This window comes from Scophthalmus maximus, chromosome 15, assembly GCF_022379125.1.
Source record: "Scophthalmus maximus strain ysfricsl-2021 chromosome 15, ASM2237912v1, whole genome shotgun sequence".
Classification (NCBI taxonomy): Eukaryota; Metazoa; Chordata; class Actinopteri; order Pleuronectiformes; family Scophthalmidae; genus Scophthalmus; species Scophthalmus maximus.
This window is the reverse complement of record NC_061529.1, coordinates 22400061-22424126: the sequence shown is the minus strand read 5'-3', so window position 1 is coordinate 22424126 and position 24066 is coordinate 22400061. Positions and strand designations below refer to the sequence as shown.

The window sequence follows — 24066 nt, the reverse complement described above, 5'->3', positions numbered from 1 at the left end:
CAAATGAGGAACAATTATTTGTTTCTTCTGTGTATGCAAGTACTCGGTGAAATGACAATGAAGTGAATATGAAAGACAAGCTCTCCCAGCTGCACCCCTTCAGAGAGGCCCATTTTCTTTAGTCAAGTAAAGTCAACTTTATTGTCAATTCCTGCAGTATTGTTCCCGACATACAGAGGAATTGAAAAACCGTTTGTCTCTGACCCATGGTGCAATAGTACAACACAAAAAGAAAAACAGAAAATAAGATACGTAATATATACAATAAATTGTTGAGCTTCCTGACAGCCTGGTGAATAAAGCTGTTTGCCAGTCTGGTGGAACAGGCTCGGAGACTCTGGTACCTTCTCTCAGATGGCTGGAGCCTGAAGAGCCTGTGTGACGGGTGGCTGGGGTCACCCACAATGCTGGTTACCTTGTGAAAACATGGGCCAAAGCATGAAGGAGGGAACTTTAATCTTTATAGCCAGAGTGCAGGCTTGAGTGAGAGATGATGCTTGTCGAGGTGCCTTTAGACAGTGAACTGCTTCCATCACCTTCCGACCTCTCACTACAGCGCATCCAGGTGTTTGTTATCTTTAAATCCATCAGTTTACAAAGTCAGATCAGAATTTTGAATCAGTGTCTGTTTTAAATCTCTGTTAAGAAATCTGAGGGTTTGACAATGTGATAGCCTCATAGCCAGTGCTACCAAGTGAGCTACCAGAAGTCAAATAAACCACATTTTCATCAGAGTGTTGCACGTAACACAGTGAAAATATATTTGTCATTTCAGAGCAGAAAATGTGTGCATTTTACCATTTGATTTGCACTTTAAAAGTTGCAGACTTCATTTAAAAAAAAGCTACATTCTTGTTTTGTGTTAAAAAGTTGCAGTGGTCGTATTTGAAACATTGATGAATCCACCCCCCCCCCCCCTCCCTCCCTTCCCTCGTAGTGAGGCGTCATGAGAGCACGTGACCACTCGGTAGCGGTGTCACGTGACATACACAGTGCTTGCTCCGCCACGCGCATGCGCAGCTCTCACAGACCGCGGCGGGATGGAGCGGAGTGTCTCTACGGCGGTGGTCCTCTGTCTGACTCTGTCCCTGGGTCTCGGTTCCTCTTCTCACGCTTATGTCCTGGACGACCGAGAGGGACTGGGGCGGGTGTTCGACGGGATTGGAGGTCTGAGCGGCGGAGGGGTGAGTGCTGCCCGCCGCTCACCTACTTCCGGGTTCCTCAGGGAGTCCGCGGGTTGGATGTGTCTGTGTTCCGTCTGTGTATAAGTCTGTTCCGTATGTGTATATGTCTGTTCCGTCTGTGTTCCGTCTGTGTATATGTCTGTTCCGTCTGTGTATATGTCTGTGTTGTGTCTGTTCCGTCTGTGTCTGTGTATTTGTCTGTGTTGTGTCTGTGTTCCGTCTGTGTATATGTCTGTTCTGTCTGTGTTGTGTCTGTGTATATGTCTGTGTTCCGTCTGTGTATATGTCTGTTCCGTCTGTGTCTGTGTATATGTCTGTTCCGTCTGTGTATATGTCTGTGTTCCATCTGTGTATATGTCTGTGTTGTGTCTGTTCCGTCTGTGTCTGTGTATTTGTCTGTGTTGTGTCTGTGTTCCGTCTGTGTATATGTCTGTTCTGTCTGTGTTGTGTCTGTGTATATGTCTGTGTTCCGTCTGTGTGTATGTCTGTGTTCCGTCTGTGTATATGTCTGTTCCGTCTGTGTTCCGTCTGTGTATATGTCTGTTCTGTCTGTGTTGTGTCTGTGTTCCGTCTGTGTGTATGTCTGTGTTCCGTCTGTGTATATGTCTGTTCCGTCTGTGTTCCGTCTGTGTATATGTCTGTTCCGTATGTGTATATGTCTGTGTTGTGTCTGTGTATATGTCTGTTCCGTCTGTGTATATGTCTGTTCCGTATGTGTATATGTCTGTGTTGTGTCTGTGTATATGTCTGTTCCGTCTGTGTTGTGTCTGTGTATATGTCTGTGTTGTGTCTGTGTATATGTCTGTTCCGTCTGTGTATATGTCTGTGTTCCGTCTTTGTATATGTCTGTGTTCCGTCTGTGTATATGTCTGTTCCGTCTGTGTTCCGTCTGTGTAAATGTCTGTGTATATGTCTGTGTTGTGTCTGTGTTGTGTCTGTGTATATGTCTGTGTTACGTCTGTGTATATGTCTGTTCCGTCTGTGTTCCGTCTGTGTATATGTCTTTGTATGTGTCTGTGTTGTGTCTGTGTTGTCTCTGTGTTGTGTCTTTGTATATGTCTGTGTTGTCTCTGTGTTGTGTCTTTGTATATGTCTGTGTTGTCTCTGTGTTGTGTCTGTGTTGTGTCTGTGTTGTGTCTTTGTATATGTCTGTGTTGTCTCTGTGTTGTGTCTGTGTTGTCTCTGTGTTGTGTCTGTGTTGTGTCTTTGTATGTGTCTGTGTTGTCTCTGTGTTGTCTCTGTGTTGTGTCTTTGTATATGTCTGTGTTGTCTCTGTGTTGTGTCTTTGTATATGTCTGTGTTGTCTCTGTGTTCTGTCTGTGTTGTGTCTTTGTATATGTCTGTGTTGTGTCTTTGTATGTGTCTGTGTTGTGTCTGTGTTGTGTCTGTGTTGTGTCTTTGTATGTGTCTGTGTTGTGTCTTTGTATATGTCTGTGTTGTGTCTTTGTATGTGTCTGTGTTGTCTCTGTGTTGTCTCTGTGTTGTGTCTGTGTTGTGTCTTTGTATATGTCTGTGTTGTGTCTTTGTATGTGTCTGTGTTGTCTCTGTGTTGTCTCTGTGTTGTGTCTTTGTATATGTCTGTGTTGTGTCTGTGTTGTCTGTCATCACCGCTGCTTACGAAGGTCATGTTTCATCCTCCAGGCGACGTCTCGGTTGCTGGTGAACTACTTGGAGCCATACCGCAGCCAGATCCTGGACTTCCTGTTCAAAGTAAAATCTGAAGCCAGAGTGTGTGTGTGTGTGTGTGTGTGTGTGTGTGTGTGTGTGTGTGTGTGTTGCACCACTTTCTCTTCTTCACCACTTTCTCTTCTTCACCACTGTGTCTTCTTCACCATGTCTTCTTCACTGTCCTCAGCCGAACTTTGGAGCCTCGCTACACATACTGAAGGTGGAGATTGGAGGAGATGCTCAGACTACTGGTGAGAGACGTTTACTATCTTAACAATTCATTAACTTTTCTACCTACTTGTTAGAAGAAGGAGGGCACATCCCATCGCAAGTGAAAACTGAACAAGTGAAATGAGCTGCCAGAAGGAGGAAAATCACAAATTGTGCTTTTAGACCACACATGACAATAGCACCACTCTGCCCTGTAGCACATTATTTCTAATGGCAAAAAAAGATCAGAAACACGTTCATGTGATGAGCACACAGGTCCCAACAGGCAGACAGAGCTCAGTTTAACACTAGCTTTACTCTCCAAGAGCGCCTGTGTCTTCCACCCCAACTGATCAGCTCCAAAGTCAGTCATCTGAGATACCTTCCAAGTAATATTCCAACCAAGTTTGGTGAAAATCTGTCCTTTAGTCTTTTGAATTATTGATAGTGAAAACTATACCTCACCTCTGATCAGATCTCATTCAGTGCCACGTGATTGTTTTATAATCTAGCAGAGAAAGTTTTTTATTGTATTCATTCACCGTTCCTTCAAGTTGTGCTGTCTCATGATTTGACATTACATCAGACTGTTACCATTTTCAGACGGAACAGAGCCGTCCCACATGCACTACGAGAACGATGAGAACTACTTCCGGGGCTACGAGTGGTGGCTCATGAGAGAAGCCAAGAAGAGGAACCCAAACATCACACTCATAGGTAAGACCATCACAGTCATGTCTTCCTTCACACAAACGGCTGATCTAAAGAAAGATGGATCAAATGAAAATGTAGTACATAGAAACATTTCCATTATGACATCATTACCTCCCCAAATGGATAAAAAGAACTCTTGTGTTGTCTGAAAGCCTGTACATTGGTCTGAAAACCTCAGTTTTATGATGGTGTACATTAGTGTAACACAAAGCATCTTCACCCCTGCATGTGTGTGTTGGTGCAGGATTGCCCTGGGCGTTTCCTGGTTGGGTGGGCCACGGTAAGAACTGGCCCTACGACTTTCCAGACATCACTGCAGCCTATGTGGTGAACTGGATCCTCGGTGCCAAGCAGTACCATGACCTGGACATTCAATATGTTGGGGTACGTGCCATGTTATGTAGAGTAAAACTTCCATTAGGACTTAAAAATGTCCTACCCTTTCACAATGGTGTGGTTCCTTCCGCCAACTCTGCTCTAGCCCCTTAAAACACAATATGCTGTTCTCTTTTCTGCCAACAGGATCACAGAGCAGCAGAAGCAGTTTGTGTTTCGCATCATACAGGGACTAGGCCAGATGAATAATCCTAATCTGTTACACAGGGTGTCAGATATTTAACACAGTAGTATACAAATTAAATACATAACACACAATGTCAGCTTCTCTGTGGAGACGCCTTATAAATCTGATATTTCACACGGTTGTCATAAACTTATACTTATACTATACTAATTATGTCTACTTTGAAACACAATGCTATGATTATTAAATATTAACTTCATCAGAATCCACTTTGGTGATGGTGACAGATAGTTACTTTGTCCTGTTGATGATAAAATACACATTAACACAAAATTACTGAGTTTAAATATCAATCTTTTAATATGAGAATCAGTCCTAGAACAGGTAATTGGAAGTATCAATATTTCGATATCAGTCTGCACATGAACATCACTATCTACCTTCTTGAGAAATCATGACTTTCTGTGTATGAAGTGCAACGTAATATCAAACAGTCAGAATGTAATATGTTACAGTTGGATTTTAAATTGATTTATTTACATAATAATATTTACTTCTATAATAATATAGTATAGAATAACTTATAATATTCAAAATGTGTGGGAGCCTGTTCTAATCAAACATGACCTGTGTTCGCTCACTGGAACGTTCCGTTGCATTGAATCTTGTCCATGACAACATTGAACAGTGAGTTCCTACAGAACCGAGAAAAGTTTGGAGTCTAACTCAAATTCACTTTCCTCTCTTTAGATTTGGAATGAGCGAAACTATGACAGCAAGTACATCAAGGTAATCCTGACTCCTTCTCTTTCAATGTCTGCCCACTGGTTTGACTGATACTTGTTGGTGCATTATGGGTAAACTGGGAGAAAAACAGCCACAGACATCTAGCTGGGTTCCTCTGAGAGCATATCTCTGTTGATCTAGGTGCTCCGGAACACTCTGGATAAAGTGGGTCTAGCTGGTGTTGGCCTCATCGCTGCAGACGGTGATTGGACCATCACTAAATCTATGATCAATGACTCGAGCCTTAATGACTCTGTCGAGGTGATTGGGTGAGTACAGTCGGCCTGCAGTCACGTACAGTGGGGGCATGGGATGAAACACTTAACTTGTGTACTGCTAACTTGGTACAGCAGTTAGAGAATCAATGTGTGGCTGGAAGGTCGCCACTGTGAGGCCACCGCAGGACGTGTGACTGTGTTGCTAATCCGGTGACTGTGAGCTGAATGTTTGTGGCTGTTTTTCTGTTGGATTTAAAAGACAAACATTGTAGCTGCATATGTTCATGCTCCCACCCAGTACACCCACATGTTGGGAACCTTATGGTGCAGTGCAGTGCTGCCATCATGTAAAACAACACATTTCTTCTTTGTTGTGGGATATGAAGGGGGATGTCTACAGCGACAACCTGACATACAATTATAAGTAGGACTGGGCAGAAAAAAAATAGATGTTCCGATACCGTTTTCCCGTCCGATACCAAAACCTGGACTTTGCGTATTGGCCGATACGATTACCGATACGTCCTGTGCCTTTAAGTAATAACAACTTACATAGGTTATAGAAATAAAGGGATTAACAACATATCCTTCCTTGAAATAGCTGGTAAAGTGCAGTCACAGCGTATAAAGTAAAAGATCTTTAAAGTTTTAAACAGTACAGTAACAGTATACAAACTGTTACATCAGAATAAATAACAAAAACTTTTTAATGTGCAGCCAGAGTTAAGAAAAATAGAATACCTTTCACATCAACAGTAGAAAAGGTCATACAGTCCTCGTCGCTGTTTTACTTTAGGGACTTTCCAGCATGAAATAGGTGTCCCAATTCAAGGGATGTTCCTCAGGTGGGCACAGTCTTGTGAATGTTTTACGTGATTGCGGCGAATACTGTAAAGCCAAACCGAGTCCGAGTTGTCCTAGCTCTGAACCAGTGTCTTCTGTACTCTCACTGCACCAGCTGCTACGGTACACTCTGGATAAAAACGGTCTGGAGACGGTTGGGATCATAGCCAGTGACAACCTGTGGGAGCCCATTGCCTTTTCTCTGCTGCTAGACCCCGAGCTGAGTGCAGCTGTAGACGTGATAGGGTAGGATCCTGTTGTCTTCACACTCTGCTTCTAACTCTCTTCACCCATATTCTCTGCCTTCTCCTTTCCTGTGTTTCTGAACAAATCATCATGCAGACTATCTGCAGGACTTGTTTCTGTCGTGTTGATGAGTGTAACCTCCAGCTCCTTTACTGCAGAACCACATATTAACACGTCAAGTTAATTCTCTCTGTCCACACAACACAGAGAGCGTCCACTCAAACTACTTCCTGTGTCTGACCTGTCAACATAAGCGTATCCTGCAATATATTGAACAGTTTCTTTCTGACGTCCGTCGGGACAGTGACAAAAGATTCCTGTTTCACGTGTATCACATATTTTCCAGTGTCATTTCTCGCGTGTTTTCGTGACAAAACGTACCTTGGAGACATTTCTCCTGGTGAAGGATCTTGTAGTGTGTGAACCTCCATCACAGATAAAACCCTTCAGTTATATGAGTGACACCCCCACTGTACAGAATAATAACAATATTGATAAAACAAGACTTGTGTGAATGAATTGAATGTTTTTGTTGTTTGGTTGGATGTCTGCAGACGGCTCACTGTCCCAGTGTCTCATTCCAGTTAACATTAGTCTTAGTGAGCTGTTTGAAAATGTTTTCTTCCTGGTTCATAGTGGAACTGGTCTGTGGGCCAACTGGGAAAACTCCATTAGTTTTTACTGGGCCTGTCAGTATCTCTGTTTGCAGCGTTCAAGACACTGTACTGTGTTCACAATCATTAATATTTTTGACAAACGTGTCAACTGTTTGATTAATCATCCTGCACTCAGGGATGTCTGCTCATTTTGCCTCTATAATACTAGTTTCTGGAATCTTTAACTCCCTGGTGACTATAAATTCTTCCTGTTCCTGCGACGGGCACATGGACACATATTGTCTTACTCATAGGTTCATACCTCAGGCGGAGGTGGTGGTGGGCAGACTGTCGTCATGAGACTGTCCATGAACTGCTAGTTACTTTCCCTCTGCTGTAACTGCCGCTTAGTGTTTGACTAGACACGTGTAAACAGTGACATTCTGTTAAATACCTCGTCGTTGCTGAGACGTTAACTAACACGTCTTATGCTTTGTATTAAAATCGCGCGTGTGTGTGTGTGTGTGTGTGTGTGTGTGTGTGTGTGTGTGTGTGTGTGTGTGTGTGTGTGTGTGTGTGTGTGTGTGTGTGTGTGTGTGTGTGCGTGCGCATACGTGCGTGCGTGCGCATACGTGCGTGCGTGCGTGCGTGCGTGCGTGCGTGCGTGCGTGTGTGTGTGATGGCAAGGGCCCATTACCCAGGCACCACCACAGTGCTGGAGGCCCTGGAGACCCACAAGCGGCTATGGTCTTCAGAGGACTACAGCACCTTCAACGACGAGGTGGGAGGAGGCTGCTGGGCTCGCATCCTCAACCAGAACTACGTCAACGGTCACATGACTGCGTGAGAAAACACACGAGCAACTTTGATCATCATTTCTGTTTTTTTTTCACTTTGGACCTTTATTGGACATTCGATGGTATTCGTGTTAATATTCCATTCATTTGAAGGAAAAGTTACAAAATCAAGTTTTCAACTTTACTAACCTTCGGATAGAATTGCATGTTTAAGTTGTATAATCATCAGCACACTGAGAGTAAGGTGTAGAGTGACGGTCAGTGTCTGGTCGCTGATGGTGAATCTTGTTCCAGAACCATCTCCTGGAACCTGGTCGCCAGCTACTACGAGGAGCTGCCGTTTGGCAGAAACGGGCTGATGACGGCCGAGGAGCCCTGGAGCGGACACTACGTGGTGGAACCTCCGATCTGGATCACAGGTCTGAATCACTCCTCAACAGTGGTCAGCCACAGGAGACCAGTTCAACGCTCAGAAGTAACTTCAGTAGTTCAGAGGGAAGTGTGACATGGCCAATCGTCTGCCGTCACCTCCCGACAGTCTAATGATTTAATAACTCATAACAATGCAACACCAGAGGAAAATGCACGTTGCACTCAGTGAGTGTCATTTCACCTCCACTCCTCCTGGTGACTTGGAATTTTCCCTGCAGACTTTGAGTTCCTCTCTTCTCCTCCTGTGATTCAATGCAGTTTCTTTGACATTTAGTTTCTAAACTCAAACTGTCGTCTTGGTTTCGGCCCGACAGCTGAGTGTAGTTGGATCGTGGACCAACGTCACAGGGGCCTCTGTGACGTTGGTTTGATTCTTGTCCTTGAGAAAAGAACTGGATTGATCAGTAGTCGATACAATGTTCTGCTGTGGTCTGTTCTGTGCAGCCCACACCACACAGTTCAGCCAGCCGGGGTGGAGCTACCTGCAGACTGTTGGACACCTCGGACAGGGGGGGAGTTATGTTGCCCTGACTGACGGGAAAGGAAACCTCACTGTTGTCATAGAAACCATGGCAAGTTAGGCTTTCCTGTTTTCACGTCTTACTTTTTGCCTCGAAGCTGTCTTGTTTGCTCTTAGTTGTTGTTGTTGATGATTTCACTGCACTCGTCCGGCCGCGAACACGGAGCCACTGCTCTCGCTCTACATGATTGATTGTTTCCTTTACAGACTCATGACCATTCAGTGTGCATAAGACCTCCCCTCCCTCCGTTCAACGTGACATCCCAGAATGCAACTTTCCAGCTGAAGGGATCCTTTGTAAGTTCCTCTGAGAGTCTCATCAATCTGCTGTAAGTCAGGGAGTGTTTCTTGTGTTTTGTTCAAGGTGATTTGTTTCCCCCAGGCCTCTATCAAGGAGCTGCACGTGTGGCGGTCACAGTTCAACTTCAAGACAAAGAAGCCGTCCTTCTTTGAGAAGCTAATTCCAGTGAAGGTAACGGCAGCGGAGTCCAGAACCTTCCTGCAGGTGACGTTCACACCGAGCTACAGGTCTCATTAACTGTCTTTTAGCTATTAGATGGATCCTTCACTTTAAATCTGGCTGAAGACGAGGTTTACACGCTAACCACCATCACAACAGGACAGAAGGGCAGTTACCCCGAACCACCTGCTTCAGCGCGCTTCCCCAAAGTCTACAAGGACGACTTCAGTGTTCGTAAGTGTCACAACACACAATGCAGACCAAGAGAACGCTTGGCAGGTTCAGTCAATTCAAAAATCACTTGATTAAAGCTTATCTGGGGGAAGTATATATGACTGAAACACATACACACACACACACACACACACGCACACACACACACACACACACACACACGCACAGAGACAAACAACACTTTGCAGAATGTTTCAGAACAAATATTCTGTCTTGTAGGGAACCCTCCGTTCACTGAAGCTCCAGACTTTGCAGACCAGACCGGGGTCTTTGAGTACCACATCAACCTGACAGACCCCGGACCTCACGTGTTCACCCTGCGACAGGTTGTGACTCAGAGACCCGTCACGTGGGCAACCGATGCTGACCAGACCATCAGTGTCATAGGAGACTATCAGTGGTGAGAGGATTACATCGTCATCACCTGTTGACCACATCCCAGACTCAGTTCTCAGCCTGTGTGTTGACGTGTCGTCGTGTTGTCACAGGCAGAACCTGACGGTGACGTGTGACGTCTTCATGGAGAGCGTGATGACCGGGGGTGTGTTCATCGCAGCCCGGGTGAACAAAGGAGGCCAGGCGGTCCGCAGCGCCTTAGGAGTCTTCTTCTGGGTGTTTGCAGACGGCACCTACAAAGTTACCAATGACATTGGTCAGTATGAGCATTGTACTTCATTACACACACACGCACACACACACACACACGTACACACACACACACACACATTTTATTAAGTGGGGTCTAGGGTTTTAATATAAGTTCAGTGTTTGACACAATTTTAAAAATGAAATGTTTACTATTAAGTAGAAAGTTGAATACGTTGTGTGTGTGTGTGTGTGTGTTGTCTCAACAGTGGGTCAGACGGTTCTTGCAGAGGGTCAGTCTGGAACACACACATATGGCTGGTTCACCTTATCACTCACAGTGAAAGTAAGACACCGTTTCATGTTGTACAATGGAAAATGTACGATTCTTTCTTTGTCTGTTATTCCTCAGGTTTTTTAAATGTGGATTCAACAATGTGATTAAAACAACCTTCACTTTCTTCTCTGTTTGACTGGTGAAGCTGAACAGTGTGAGCTTGGTTCTGTCGGTCACTGGTGGAACATCAGTGATGGGCTCCACAGTGACACCTGGTGGTTACAGCACTGAGCCAGGACATGCTCCCTCATAGCAGTATCATGCAGAGATAGTGGATATATAAAGAAAGTTGTCAAAACCTTATGACAAAGCTTCTTTGATATTTTACGGTTTAACCATGAACTTCACTGCGGAAAAAAGAAAACTTATACACAACCATATACTGTATATAGAAGTTAAGTTGTGAAAATAAACCCCTGAGAACCCCCCACCATCCTTCAGAAACATAACTCCTGACTTATCCTTCACATGAATGTATTTATGCAGCATTGATGATCACAGAGAACTAAAGAAAAATTACCTTGTTTTTGACCTTGTATCATGTTCACGTTACATTCCTGGAGCTTTTGTGTGTGACCAGACTGCTCCCTCTGTGCTGTAGGGCCAATTTGCGTCGGGGCTGCTGAATGGATTCCCCCTGTGGCAGAACGCCGTGGTCCTGACCCCGAACAACGGCTGGGCGGCCATCGGAACACGCTCCTTTGAACTGGCTCAGTTCGATAACTTTGCCGTGGTGGCTGAATGAATGAATGATTTACACTTTGCTGTCAAAATGCTCATTAATTTATTGACTTAATGAATGCATTGATTCGATACTTGAGTGTGTTATCCAGAACTAAAGGAAGAAGAGGGCACACTGCACTGTTGGAAGTAAATGTCATTGATTTTACAATGTGATTTTTTTTGTTGAGAGAATAAAATGATTTTAATAATAAACTAAATAATGTGTTATGTAAGGTGTTTTCTTTTTCCTCTAATGTCACAAGTCGTGTTTCTACTTGTGGTCCTGGATTTTAATTTTGAAAAAATGGAATGTTCAGACTTTTTCTTTAGTATGGTTTTAGAAGTGGTTGGGTTTTTCATGGTGTATTTCCTGAAACAAAAGACAAAGCATTCACAGCTCCAGAGGCTGTACTGTACTGATACTGTGACGAGTCCTCACGTCTGTACCAGTGGTGTATGGTTGGACTAATAGTTTATATTTAAAAGATTACGGCAATATAAGATATAATTTATAATATTTCTACCTTATTTAGATTCTGAATCTGAGAAAAGTGAGAACTACTAGGAATAGATAAATATAAAAAAATGAGTCCGCCCCTAGTGACAAGCTTCATCTGAACATTGTGTTGAACTTGACCTCTTGATTTGTTTCCTCTTTTTTTCCTTCCGGACCCGTTCTAAAAGTGGGCGGGATCTTTCGTCCCAGTCCGGTTCCTGTAGAATGAGGACGGTGTTGTTCCAGTGATCTGATTGGTCAGTGACGGGTGACTGGCTTTGATCTGTCTCGAACTTCACCTGTCTGATTTCGACGCAGTCGCTTCTGACGTCACTGGTCAAGTGATTGTGATAGAACGAATCAAGCTCCGCTTGTCATGTGTCACGTCATGTGTCACGTGTGGCGTCACGACCCTCGTCGCCGTGGCAACGGCTCCACAACACCTCCCGCTGATCGCGAGCCGACATGGAGGAGCCGCGGATGGAGAAGACCAAGAAGTCACCGAAACGAGTTTTTATCAACAGCTTGGACTCGTACTCCTCCAGAAACATCGCCAAGGTAAATATGAGCTCGTGTGCACAGCTCGTGTTCTTCCGGCCGCCGGCTCACACTCGGTCAGCGAACGTGTCCGCTTCCGTGTCTGCAGCTTCTGTGTGAACATGTCGCTGGAACTCCCGCTGAGCCCGAGGAGGAGCTGAAGGCTGAGGAGGAGGAGGAGGAGGACGAGGAGGAGGAGGAAGAGGAGGCGGTGGAGTCAGGAACTCTTCAGGTCGTTGGCAGTGTTTCTGAGAAATGTGACGAGGAAAGACCGTTTGTTCTGGAGGAGTATGAGGTAAGAACTTCTCTTGTCTGTGAGGAGCTGAAGGCCTCGACCACCTGCAAACCCCTGACAAACTCTGTGTGTGTGTAAGAACCTGGACCGGGAGGAGCTGCTTCTAAAGCTGAGGGACTGTGATGTCGTCATCTACAACATCAGCCAGCACAGTGACCAGCTGGAGGAAGCCTTGTGGGCGGTGACAGGTGAGCAGCTCGCTTCCTCAGTGTGAAGCTTCTTCCTCAGTGTGAAGCTTCTTCCTCCATGAGGAGCTTCTTCCTCAGTGTGGAGCTTCTTCCTCAGTGTGAAGCTTCTTACTCAGTGTGGAGCTTCTTCCTCAGTGAGGAGCTTCTTCCTCAGTGAGGAGCTTCTTCCATCGTGAGGAGGTTCTTCCATCGTGAGGAGTTTCTTCCTCAGTTTGGAGCTTCTTCCTCAGTGTGGAGCTTCTTCCATCGTGAGGAGCTTCTTCCATCGTGAGGAGCTTCTTCCTCAGTGTGGAGCTTCTTCCTCAGTGAGGAGCTTCTTCCTCCGTGAGGAGCTTCTTCCTCAGTGTCGAACTTCTTCCTCAGTGAGGAGCTTCTTCCTCAGTGAGGAGCTTCTTCCATCGTGAGGAGGTTCTTCCATCGTGAGGAGCTTCTTCCTCAGTTTGGAGCTTCTTCCTCAGTGTGGAGCTTCTTCCATCGTGAGGAGCTTCTTCCATCGTGAGGAGCTTCTTCCTCAGTGTGAAGCTTCTTCCTCAGTTTGAAGCTTCTTCCTCAGTGTGGAGCTTCTTCCTCAGTGTGGAGCTTCTTCCTCAGTGAGGAGCTTCTTCCATTGTGAGGAGCTTCTTCCTCAGTGTGGAGCTTCCTAATTGTGGAGCTTCTTCCTCAGTGAGGAGCTTCTTCCTCACTGTGGAGCTTCTTCCTCCGTGAGGAGCTTCTTCCATTGTGAGGAGCTTCTTCCTCAGTGTGGAGCTTCTTCCTCAGTGAGGAGCTACTTCCTCCGTGAGGAGCTTCTTCCTCAGTGTCGAACTTCTTCCTCAGTGAGGAGCTTCTTCCTCAGTGAGGAGCTTGTTCCATCGTGAGGAGGTTCTTCCATCGTGAGGAGCTTCTTCCTCAGTTTGGAGCTTCTTTCTCAGTGTGGAGCTTCTTCCTCAGTGTGGAGCTTCTTCCTCAGTGTGAAGCTTCTTCCTCAGTTTGAAGCTTCTTCCTCAGTGTGGAGCTTCTTCCATCGTGAGGAGCTTCTTCCATCGTGAGGAGCTTCTTCCTCAGTGTGAAGCTTCTTCCTCAGTGTGGAGCTTCTTCCTCAGTGTGGAGCTTCTTCCTCAGTGAGGAGCTTCTTCCATTGTGAGGAGCTTCTTCCTCAGTGTGGAGCTTCTTCCTCAGTGAGGAGCTTCTTCCTCCGTGAGGAGCTTCTTCCTCAGTGAGGAGCTTCTTCCATCGTGAGGAGCTTCTTCCATCGTGAGGAGCTTCTTCCTCAGTTTGGAGCTTCTTCCTCAGTGTGGAGCTTCTTCCTCAGTGTGGAGCTTCTTCCTCAGTGTGAAGCTTCTTCCTCAGTTTGAAGCTTCTTCCTCAGTGTGGAGCTTCTTCCATCGTGAGGAGCTTCTTCCATCGTGAGGAGCTTCTTCCTCAGTGTGAAGCTTCTTCCTCAGTTTGAAGCTTCTTCCTCAGTGTGGAGCTTCTTCCTCAGTGTGGAGCTTCTTCCTCAGTGAGGAGCTTCTTCCTCAGTGAGGAGCTTGTTCCATCGTGAGGAGGTTCTTCCATCGTGAGGAGCTTCTTCCTCAGTTTGGAGCTTCTTTCTCAGTGTGGAGCTTCTTCCTCAGTGTGGAGCTTCTTCCTCAGTGTGAAGCTTCTTCCTCAGTTTGAAGCTTCTTCCTCAGTGTGGAGCTTCTTCCATCGTGAGGAGCTTCTTCCATCGTGAGGAGCTTCTTCCTCAGTGTGAAGCTTCTTCCTCAGTGTGGAGCTTCTTCCTCAGTGTGGAGCTTCTTCCTCAGTGAGGAGCTTCTTCCATTGTGAGGAGCTTCTTCCTCAGTGTGGAGCTTCTTCCTCAGTGAGGAGCTTCTTCCTCCGTGAGGAGCTTCTTCCTCAGTGAGGAGCTTCTTCCATCGTGAGGAGCTTCTTCCATCGTGAGGAGCTTCTTCCTCAGTTTGGAGCTTCTTCCTCAGTGTGGAGCTTCTTCCTCAGTGTGGAGCTTCTTCCTCAGTGTGAAGCTTCTTCCTCAGTTTGAAGCTTCTTCCTCAGTGTGGAGCTTCTTCCATCGTGAGGAGCTTCTTCCATCGTGAGGAGCTTCTTCCTCAGTGTGAAGCTTCTTCCTCAGTTTGAAGCTTCTTCCTCAGTGTGGAGCTTCTTCCTCAGTGTGGAGCTTCTTCCTCAGTGAGGAGCTTCTTCCATTGTGAGGAGCTTCTTCCTCAGTGTGGAGCTTCCTCAGTGAGAAGCCTCTTCCTCAGTGTAGAGCTTCCTAATTGTGGAGCTTCTTCCTCAGTGAGGAGCTTCTTCCTCACTGTGGAGTTTCTTCCTTGGTGTGAAGCTTCTTCCTCCATGAGGAGCTTCTTTCTCAGTGTGGAGCTTCTTCCTCCGTGAGGAGCTTCTTCCTCAGTGTGGAGTTTCTTCCTCCGTGAGGAGCTTCTTCCTCCATGAGGAGCTTCTTCCTCAGTGTCGAACTTCTTCCTCAGTGAGGAGCTTCTTCCTCAGTGAGGAGCTTCTTCCATTGTGAGGAGCTTCTTCCTCAGTGTGGAGCTTCTTCCTCAGTGAGGAGCTTCTTCCTCCGTGAGGAGCTTCTTCCTCAGTGTCGAACTTCTTCCTCAGTGAGGAGCTTCTTCCTCAGTGAGGAGCTTCTTCCATCGTGAGGAGGTTCTTCCATCGTGAGGAGTTTCTTCCTCAGTTTGGAGCTTCTTCCTCAGTGTGGAGCTTCTTCCATCGTGAGGAGCTTCTTCCATCGTGAGGAGCTTCTTCCTCAGTGAGGAGCTTCTTCCTCCGTGAGGAGCTTCTTCCTCAGTGTCGAACTTCTTCCTCAGTGAGGAGCTTCTTCCTCAGTGAGGAGCTTCTTCCATCGTGAGGAGCTTCTTCCATCGTGAGGAGCTTCTTCCTCAGTTTGGAGCTTCTTCCTCAGTGTGGAGCTTCTTCCATCGTGAGGAGCTTCTTCCATCGTGAGGAGCTTCTTCCTCAGTTTGAAGCTTCTTCCTCAGTGTGGAGCTTCTTCCTCAGTGTGGAGCTTCTTCCTCAGTGAGGAGCTTCTTCCATTGTGAGGAGCTTCTTCCTCAGTGTGGAGCTTCCTAATTGTGGAGCTTCTTCCTCAGTGAGGAGCTTCTTCCTCACTGTGGAGCTTCTTCCTCCGTGAGGAGCTTCTTCCATTGTGAGGAGCTTCTTCCTCAGTGTGGAGCTTCTTCCTCAGTGAGGAGCTACTTCCTCCGTGAGGAGCTTCTTCCTCAGTGTCGAACTTCTTCCTCAGTGAGGAGCTTCTTCCTCAGTGAGGAGCTTCTTCCATCGTGAGGAGGTTCTTCCATCGTGTGGAGCTTCTTCCTCAGTTTGGAGCTTCTTTCTCAGTGTGGAGCTTCTTCCTCAGTGTGGAGCTTCTTCCTCAGTGTGAAGCATCTTCCTCAGTTTGAAGCTTCTTCCTCAGTGTGGAGCTTCTTCCATCGTGAGGAGCTTCTTCCATCGTGAGGAGCTTCTTCCTCAGTGTGAAGCTTCTTCCTCAGTGTGGAGCTTCTTCCTCAGTGTGGAGCTTCTTCCTCAGTGAGGAGCTTCTTCCATTGTGAGGAGCTTCTTCCTCAGTGTGGAGCTTCCTCAGTGAGAAGCCTCTTCCTCAGTGTAGAGCTTCCTAATTGTGGAGCTTCTTCCTCAGTGAGGAGCTTCTTCCTCACTGTGGAGTTTCTTCCTTGGTGTGGAGCTTGCTCAGTGTGGAATGAGAAGCTTCTTCCTCAGTGTGAAGCTTCCTCAGTGTGGAGCTTCTTCCTCACTGTGGAGTTTCTTTCTTGGTGTGGAGCTTCCTCAGTGTGGAGTGAGAAGTTTCTTCCTCAGTGTGAAGCTTCCTCCGTGAGGAGCTTCTTCCTCAGTGTGAAGCTTCTTCCTCCGTGAGGAGCTTCCTCAGTGTGAAGCTTCCTCATTGTTGACCTTCCTCTTCAGTGTGGAGCTTCCTCAGTGAGGAGCTGCCTCAGTGTGAAGCTTCCTTACCCCTTTCTGTGTGGAGTTTGCATGTTCTCCCTGTCTATATGTGGGTTTTCTCCAGGTTCTCCAGCTTCCTTCCTCAGTCCAAACACATGCACATTAGGGATATGTGAACTGGTGACTCTAAATTGACGGTAGGTGTGAATGTGAGAGTGAATGGTTGTGTGTCTCTGTATGTTGCCCTGTGATAGGCTGGCAACCTGTCCAGGGTGAACCCTATCTCTCGCCTTCTGTCAGCTGGGATTGGCTCCAGCCCCCAGCGACCCTTAAATGATAAAGCGGTAGATGCTGGATGGATGGAAGTGTACAGCTAGATGTCCTTATTTTTATTTAAGCAGATCATCTCCAGCCAACACACGAGCAGAACCTGAAAAGCAGCTGGCAGAGAATATTTAGATATATTAACACCATTAATAAACCAGGTATTGACTTCTCATGTGTTGTACTTGTAGCTCTTCACAACGAAATGGGGATTTTTTCTGGACCAAAGATGTTCATCCTCATCTCCACGGTGATGACGTGGGCCTGCAGCAAGCCTGTGGATCCTGTAAGTGGACACGAGTGCTGCTTCTCTGGTGTAGTACACTGTGTTCAGCATGAGTTATGAGTAACACTGAACCACAAAACACAAGCTGCAACACATCACAAGATTCTGATCAACAATATAAGCTCTACAGTGATGATGATGATGAAGGTTAAATTTTAAGAAGAAGCTAAACTGTCTGTTGTAAGTCATTTGAGAGGCATTCACAATGGATTATGGGACGACTAGTTCCTTCGCTCTTAAAATAAATATGTCCACAGTCTTGTATCTTTGCCGTTTCTTCGGTTTTCCAATAATTTTTTGCTCAGAATAGCTACCGGGTCGTAGCTCTTGCCAGTGTTGAATGGGAATGTGAGCATATGGCTCTGTCCTGGACATGATGCACATACTAGCACAGCGTTGATAAAGTCTTGATTTAACATTTATTCATCTATCCATTATCTGCCACTCGTCTGCCGTCTGCCAGATCTCCCTTTTCCCAGTGACCATCTCAAACTCCTCCCGGAGGACCCCGAGGCTCTTCCTGGTCAATCTCTCTAGTGTTATCAACATCCCCCACACAATAGACAAAAGAGCTGTTGTGTTTCTTCATTCATCTATTAATTGTGTCAGAAGAATCATAATTCATCGTTTGAGTGATATTGAAGTTTTCAGATGTACCTTCTATTATTCAATCAACTCCTGTTCTGAGAGAGAGAGACTCAGCAGTTATTGGTCAACAGCTCTTCACATCCGTGTGATACTCTGTTGTTGTGCAACAGGAGGACTTGGAGCTTCCTTTCACTGATGACATCTTCTGGAGAAGAAGAGCACACCCCAACTTCAAACAGCACCTGGACCTGGAGAAGGAAGTGGTCAAAATGGGTAAAACTGTGAGTGTCACATTCCTCACTTGTTCTTTGTCATATAGGAGAGTGGAGATGGAGACATGTGAACCTATTACGTTGCTGTTGTTGTCAGGACAGAACGTTGTTCTCCACCTACGTGTTGGCGTCAGGACTGCAGTATGGGATGGGAGAACAGGTCTTTCACTTCTTCTTCAAGGTGAGATTTAAAGATCATGTTGATTGTTGCTTCGGCCAACAATGAGATTCTTTTTTAGTTAGTAGGAACTGAAAATATCACTGAAACAGAGTTCCACTTGATTCTCAGCAACTGAAATCCAAATTATACTTATTCTTAACGGGAACACGTTGGCATCTGGTTCTGATCTAGTTGTTGATGATAACAATCCGTATTATTTTTAGTCAAATTTGAGTCATTGGTCTGGTCAGTCAACAGAAAGTCTAGTTTTCAAGGGGCATCTTTTGGTCTTTGTCTTTTATGCAATAGAAAACTACAGCTGTTAACATTTGTGTTGTGTATGGTTATCATTGTTACATATGTCACACATTGTTTGTAAAAAGCATTGTTAACTTAACTTAACTGTTGACTTCATACTAAGGTTTCAGACAAACTAAAAAATCTCATAAAAGAAAAAATGTTGTGTTTCAAGTGGAGATTTGAACATGGCCATAGTTCAAAAGTCTGAATGTCTCCAAAATCACAAAGAATCATGTGATGTATGAATATCACCTGGACAGAGTCACCATCCCTCACTCAACATTTTTAGACCTCATGGCTCGGACACGAACACGCAATACCTGTCTATGGAGACGGCAACAATATCGTTCCCACAATTCACATCAATGACCTGGCAAGGTTTGACGCCCACTGTCACACTCATACAAATCTTTATTTTCATTTACATTTGAGACCAGTGCATTGAGACACTAAAAACATTTGATTCCTTTTGTCCACTCAGTGTGATTAAGAACGTGATTGAGCTTCAACCCAAACCATACTACCTGCTCGCTGTGGACTCCTCCAACAACACCATGGAAGACATTGTGAAGGTATGACCAGCAACCCATTGAGAAATCATTCAACACATCACAGAAATCTGAACATGTGATGAGGCCTGTTCCAATCCTGTAGACCGTCGCCTCTGTGCTCGGACCAGGGAAGATCAGGAAGAGGCCGTTTGAAGAAGCCGCCCTCACACAGGACTTCAGTGTATGACCAGACTAACTGTCCAACTCAAACATTTCTGTTCAGAGAATAGTTCACCATTTTTAGGGATGATGAGAGGACTGATGTTAGTTTGATGTCTGTGGACAGGCTTTCTGTTTTCTTTAGTTTGACTTTCATCAGACTTAAAGTAGCTGTCTCTGATTTTTATCTTCTCATGCCACTCACAGTAAAACACACACCAGTAGTTAAAATGTCTATAAGGAATAAACATTGTGACAATATGAAAGGTGTAGGTTGTAGTGATGAACCTACACAGAATGATTCGCTGACTGTAGGATATTCATTTAAGATCTGCTGATCTGTGATAGATGATGGAAATTGATTCCATGCTGGTCGACCTTCGCATGGAGGCGGTGTACCTGAAAGAGCTGTTCTCCATCAGCTGGGTGTGTGACTCTGGCCTGGTGGACAACATGGAGCAGGTGGTGGAGGAGTACCGGCTGACCCGAGGCCTGCTGGTGGGTGCAGCACGATGCGTCGCGATACGACAGTTGTCTCACTAGTGCAAACCTGTAATGTACAGTAGTGTGTTCCCTCCAGCCCGTCCGCCTGTGTGTACTGGGTCCTCCTGCAGTGGGCAAAAGTACCGTCTCCAGACGGATCTGCGAACGCTACAAGCTCCACCACATCACCCTGAAGGAGACCCTCTCTGAAACCATCGCACAGCTAGTGAGCCCCCTCGTGACACAGACTTGTGTGACCCATCCTCACATGTCACAGTATTGATAACTGGCTGTAGATCATTGTAAATCTGCTTGTAAATGTTGTGACTAAACGTCCAGCGGTGTCTAATCCCACGTCCAGGAGGATGCTGTGATGAATTCTGATGTAGATGGGGAGAACGAGGATTCGGTTGCCGAGGCCCAAGAGCTGCTGGACAGCCTGAAGGAGAGCATGGAGCCGGGTGGAGGTGTGGACCGCTGAGAGAATGTTCAAAATCCTTTCACTCTCAGAACTACCACATGGGCCTACTGTACATGCCCTCGAGCAGCAGCTCCCTGCTTCTTGCTGCTCCTCGTGTGATTGGTCAGCCGTACATATAAAAGTTGAGGGATAGTGGCCTGCTGATATAATATCAATCATTAAGTGATATGATTTTGAACGAATTGTCTTCTGTCTGTAAATTACTGATTTTGAGATTTCTTCATCACATCTCAAAGTGTTTGTCAGTGAAGGGATGTGGTGGTTACATATGGATGGTGTGCAACCTTTGTCTTTGTATTTTCTTCAGTATGTGATGAGAACCATGAGCTGAAAGCTCAGACAAGTAGCTACTCAGTGGACTTCAGCCGATAAGGCACATTCCAATAGTCTTCTATTTTTTACCTTGGTGTTAAAATTAAAACAAAGGCCATGTTTCAAACGGGGTTATGGAGTCATAAAGACTGGTCGACTATGTCTGAGACATTGTACATGTAGCATCCATTGTTTCTGTAGAATAAAGGTCGGGATAGCGAGGACTTTACTAAGATCATTTTGATATGTGCGGCCCTCAGGTGTTCTGGACGACCAGCTGTTGGTGAAGATGGTGAAGGACAAGCTGACGTCCAACCCGTGTAGAAATCAGGGTTTTGTTCTGGACGACCTTCCCAGCACATATGAACAAGCTAAACAGCTGTTCAGTGGTGAGGCGCCAACTTCGAGCTTCTACTGTATGAGTGTCACAGTCACATGAATCTGACGCATCTTTCAATTCTTCTTCAGCTGAAGAACACGAGTCAGAGGATGGAACGTCCCAGGGTTCTTCATACAGCAAGAGGATCATGCCAGGTCTCTGTCATTGACACTGTTGAACCTTGTGACCGGCACTCGGATCTACAGGGTGATAATGACCAAGCAACAAAGAGCAGGTTGAAATATGTGTTGTGTTTCCCTGTGTGTCTCAGAGTTAGTGTTGCGCCTGGAGGCGTCAGACACCTTCCTGAATGACCGAGTGATGAACCTGCCCGAGGCGCTGGTGCAGGAGCTCAGCTACGATCCAGAGCTCTTCCTGCGACGCCTGGCCACCTACAGAGAGGACAGCACGGAGGACGAGACTGTGCTCAACTTCTTCGACGAGCTGGACATCAACTCTCTGTGCCTCGGTATTCAACAGCTGTGAATGACCTAATAATGAATCCCACTTGAGACTTTAGTCTTTCTCTGTGTCGTAGTCGACTTCTAAATAGACGAGGAGAGTGCTATATACAGTCCTGTTACCTTTTACAGAAACCATCTTTGAGACATTAATATTTCTGGGGTTTATGAGCGATACTGCATTAGGAGTTTCTACAGGACGTGTTAGAGAAAACATAACACAAACTTTAACGAGTTCTGGTCCAGCACCACCCGCAGGTCAGAATGTGAATTTTGCAGAAAGATTGAACTTGAGTGAGAACATTCATATTCTCCCAGAATTTCTTGTGTCACCCCAACTTTAACTTTTTTTCCAGTTCAGCAGGTTTGTATGCAGCACACCGACACCCCTTGTGTGTTATATTATGTGTTGTGCTTACAAAAAAGTTCTAATCCTACTGTAATCTAATAATTTAGTGTTTAAGCACTCTGTAACTGTGTTTTCTGCCATGGAGTCAACCCTTACTGACTGTCGTCCCTTCCAGAGGTCAACAGCAGTGGTGAGGCTGACGGCCGGCTGCTGATCCAGAGGATCTGCGACACCCTGGGCAAGCCCAGGAACTACGGCCAGAGCATCCCGGAGGTGAAGGAGGAGGAGAGGAGGAAGGCTGAGGAGAAGATGAGCAGGGAGTCCCAGGAGAGGGCGGAGGAGGAGCAGAGGCAGGCGGAGGAGGCCAGACACACGGCGGCTCACTGGGAGGAGTGGGTAGGTGCTGCTGCTGCTGGATTCTGACCCTGACCTTGACCTCAGCTCACACATCAACACAGTTACACAGACTGACTATCAACACCTCAGCACGACCTCCAGAAACGATTACTGCAACGGCGTCTGTACAGGTCTCCCCAAGAAAGCCACAAGACAATTGCAATTAATCCAGAATGCTGTTGCCAGGTTTCTGACCAGAACAAGAATAATTCACCACATCACACCGGTCCTGAAAACACTGCCTTGGCTTCCTGTGTCCCAGAGAATTGACTTTAAAATTCTTCTGCTTTTCTATAAAGCACTTAATGGGTTCGGATCTCCTCCAGGGTTATTGACCTGTCAGATCTTCAGACGGTCCCAGGGTCAGAACAAAGCACGGAGATGCTGCTTTGTTTTTTCATGCTCCTTATGTCTGGAACAAAATCACGGAAAATCTGAGGTTCGCCACCAAACATACACTCTTTTAAATCTGGTCTCAAAACATTTATTTTCATTTTTTTAATGAAATCTGATGTTCTTATTTTATTTACATTATTTATGTATTTTTACTGTTCTCATTCCCTTGCACTGACCTTTTATTTTATTTATATATATATATTGAACATTCATATATTATTTCCTCTATTTTAATCTTGTGAACCTCTCGTCTGTATTCCTTATATATTTACGGTATTTTTGATTGTTTTTATTTTCCTGTGAAATACCTTGTGTATGAAAAGTGCTGTACAAATACAGTTGCCCTGCTGGATTATGTGAAAAAAGAGAAAGTATGACCAACATTTCAGATCTGGGTTTGTTGCCAGACGTGAGAGAAATGATGGACAAAACTATGAGGATATTGCCCTTTGTATGTATTTCTTTTTATTGAGTATTAATGTGTGTGTGTGCTGTCTGTGTCAGACTAAGCGTCAGGAGGCGGTGAGGCAGCAGGAGGAGCAGCTGCTGGAGGCCAAGTCCGTCCCCATGAGGAGCTACCTGACGGAGCACGTCATGCCAACGCTGACCCAGGGTCTGATCGAGTGCTGCAGAGCACGACCCGCCGACCCCGTGGACTTCCTGGTACCACGCTCTCCACCAGCTGACACTTACATGTAACAGTTGAACGTAATTGGACTTTGTTCTGATGCTGTGATCTGGTCTGTCTCATTCCAGGCGGAGTTCCTGTTCAAAAACAATCCGTTTGACTACTGAGGGCGGAGGTCACTTCACCCACACATGTCGCAGATGCAGAACAAACTACAGCAATAAAAGCCTTTTTGTTTTCCTCCTAATGTTGCTGAGTTCTGTAGGATATTAAAGACTGGAGGAGGAAACCCCCCTGGAGTCTTTGTGACTGTGTCCCTCAGTTGACGCTGGGACTTTGATTAGGTCTGTTTGTATTAGCTCACCGGTCATTCTTTAAAAGCACCTGAAAAGAGACAATCATCGCGCGCATGAAACCGAGAGCTAATCATGAAGTTAATGTGCGTAATGAACCAAAGTAGACACGATCGGGTCATAATTGCTCTGATTTGGCTTCTGATACCCAGGAAGGATGAACGTTACGAACGGCAGCTCGTTTGCGTCTCACTCACGTTGCCACTCTCGACTCCAAAGTGCACATAATTGGTTTGCGACAGAACAGCAAATAATTTCATTGTACATACTTAATCACCAGGCGGGGAAATTAGTCGAGTTTGTTTGGGAAACATTGTGACGCTGTAATGTGACTGCAGCCCGGGAGAGTCCCAGGTAAACAGGATGACACTGTGTCCTCGTGCGCTCATCACCTCTTCTTATTGTCGACTGTGTCTGAGTGAACAATCTGAACATCGTTGACCGAAGTATATATTACACTCATGTACACTACAGTTGACTTTTCTAAAGATTTTTTATCACTCATGTTCTGCTCTTTATCTTGTCTGGTATTAAAAAAGGGTCATAAAGAGATCATTAATCCCTGTCGAGTGTCTGACAGGCTCATAGTGTTGATTCTTGACAATGAATCCACAATGAGAGGTGATGATCTGTGAAAGTGAACTGATGGAACAGGGAGAAGACCCCATACCTCTGCTGACAGAAGAAACACATACTGGCATCGCAGTTTAGCCTTGGAGTCTT

The 24066-nt window shown here is 45.6% G+C and overlaps 2 protein-coding genes across 3 annotated transcripts; both read left to right on the top strand.

Annotated features, from left to right (window-relative positions):
• Window positions 1-999: 999 nt before the first annotated feature.
• Window positions 1000-11304, top strand: galcb (galactosylceramidase b). 2 transcript variants are annotated; one of them, XM_035610462.2, is made up of 17 exons: window positions 1000-1184; window positions 2826-2894; window positions 3040-3103; window positions 3666-3779; window positions 4021-4160; window positions 5050-5088; window positions 6262-6392; window positions 7676-7831; window positions 8080-8204; window positions 8662-8789; window positions 8945-9034; window positions 9120-9209; window positions 9287-9431; window positions 9651-9831; window positions 9920-10083; window positions 10286-10362; window positions 10955-11304. In XM_035610462.2, exons 1-17 carry the CDS (start codon window positions 1041-1043, stop codon window positions 11096-11098), a joined length of 2001 nt encoding a protein of 666 aa, XP_035466355.1. In that variant the 5' UTR covers window positions 1000-1040; the 3' UTR covers window positions 11099-11304. The 2 variants fall into 2 exon arrangements, with proteins under 2 accessions (XP_035466355.1, XP_035466356.1); XM_035610463.2 differs by lacking the exon at window positions 6262-6392 and adding an exon at window positions 5227-5354 and having other exon boundaries at window positions 1001-1184.
• Window positions 11305-11972: 668 nt separating this feature from the next.
• Window positions 11973-23284, top strand: ak7b (adenylate kinase 7b). The gene is made up of 18 exons (XM_035610461.2): window positions 11973-12130; window positions 12219-12404; window positions 12484-12592; window positions 16981-17075; window positions 17834-17944; window positions 18033-18116; window positions 18685-18773; window positions 18877-18967; window positions 19050-19127; window positions 19454-19603; window positions 19686-19814; window positions 19950-20055; window positions 20642-20770; window positions 20850-20915; window positions 21032-21229; window positions 21746-21966; window positions 22867-23025; window positions 23119-23284. The coding sequence occupies exons 1-18, from the start codon at window positions 12038-12040 to the stop codon at window positions 23155-23157; spliced, it is 2133 nt and encodes a 710-aa protein (XP_035466354.2). The 5' UTR covers window positions 11973-12037; the 3' UTR covers window positions 23158-23284.
• The last annotated feature ends 782 nt before the right edge of the window (window positions 23285-24066 follow it).

Excerpts from the sequence above, each read along its gene's own strand:
- galcb (XM_035610462.2), top strand. The coding sequence starts at position 1,041 with ATGGAGCGGAGTGTCTCTACGGCGGTGGTCCTCTGTCTGACTCTGTCC. Across the intron at positions 5,089-6,261 it reads ATGACAGCAAGTACATCAAG|CTGCTACGGTACACTCTGGA; the intron begins GTAATCCTGACT and ends TCACTGCACCAG. Across the intron at positions 9,035-9,119 it reads TCCAGCTGAAGGGATCCTTT|GCCTCTATCAAGGAGCTGCA; the intron begins GTAAGTTCCTCT and ends TGTTTCCCCCAG.
- ak7b (XM_035610461.2), top strand. The coding sequence starts at position 12,038 with ATGGAGGAGCCGCGGATGGAGAAGACCAAGAAGTCACCGAAACGAGTT. Across the intron at positions 18,968-19,049 it reads CCATGGAAGACATTGTGAAG|ACCGTCGCCTCTGTGCTCGG; the intron begins GTATGACCAGCA and ends CCAATCCTGTAG. Across the intron at positions 23,026-23,118 it reads CCGACCCCGTGGACTTCCTG|GCGGAGTTCCTGTTCAAAAA; the intron begins GTACCACGCTCT and ends GTCTCATTCCAG.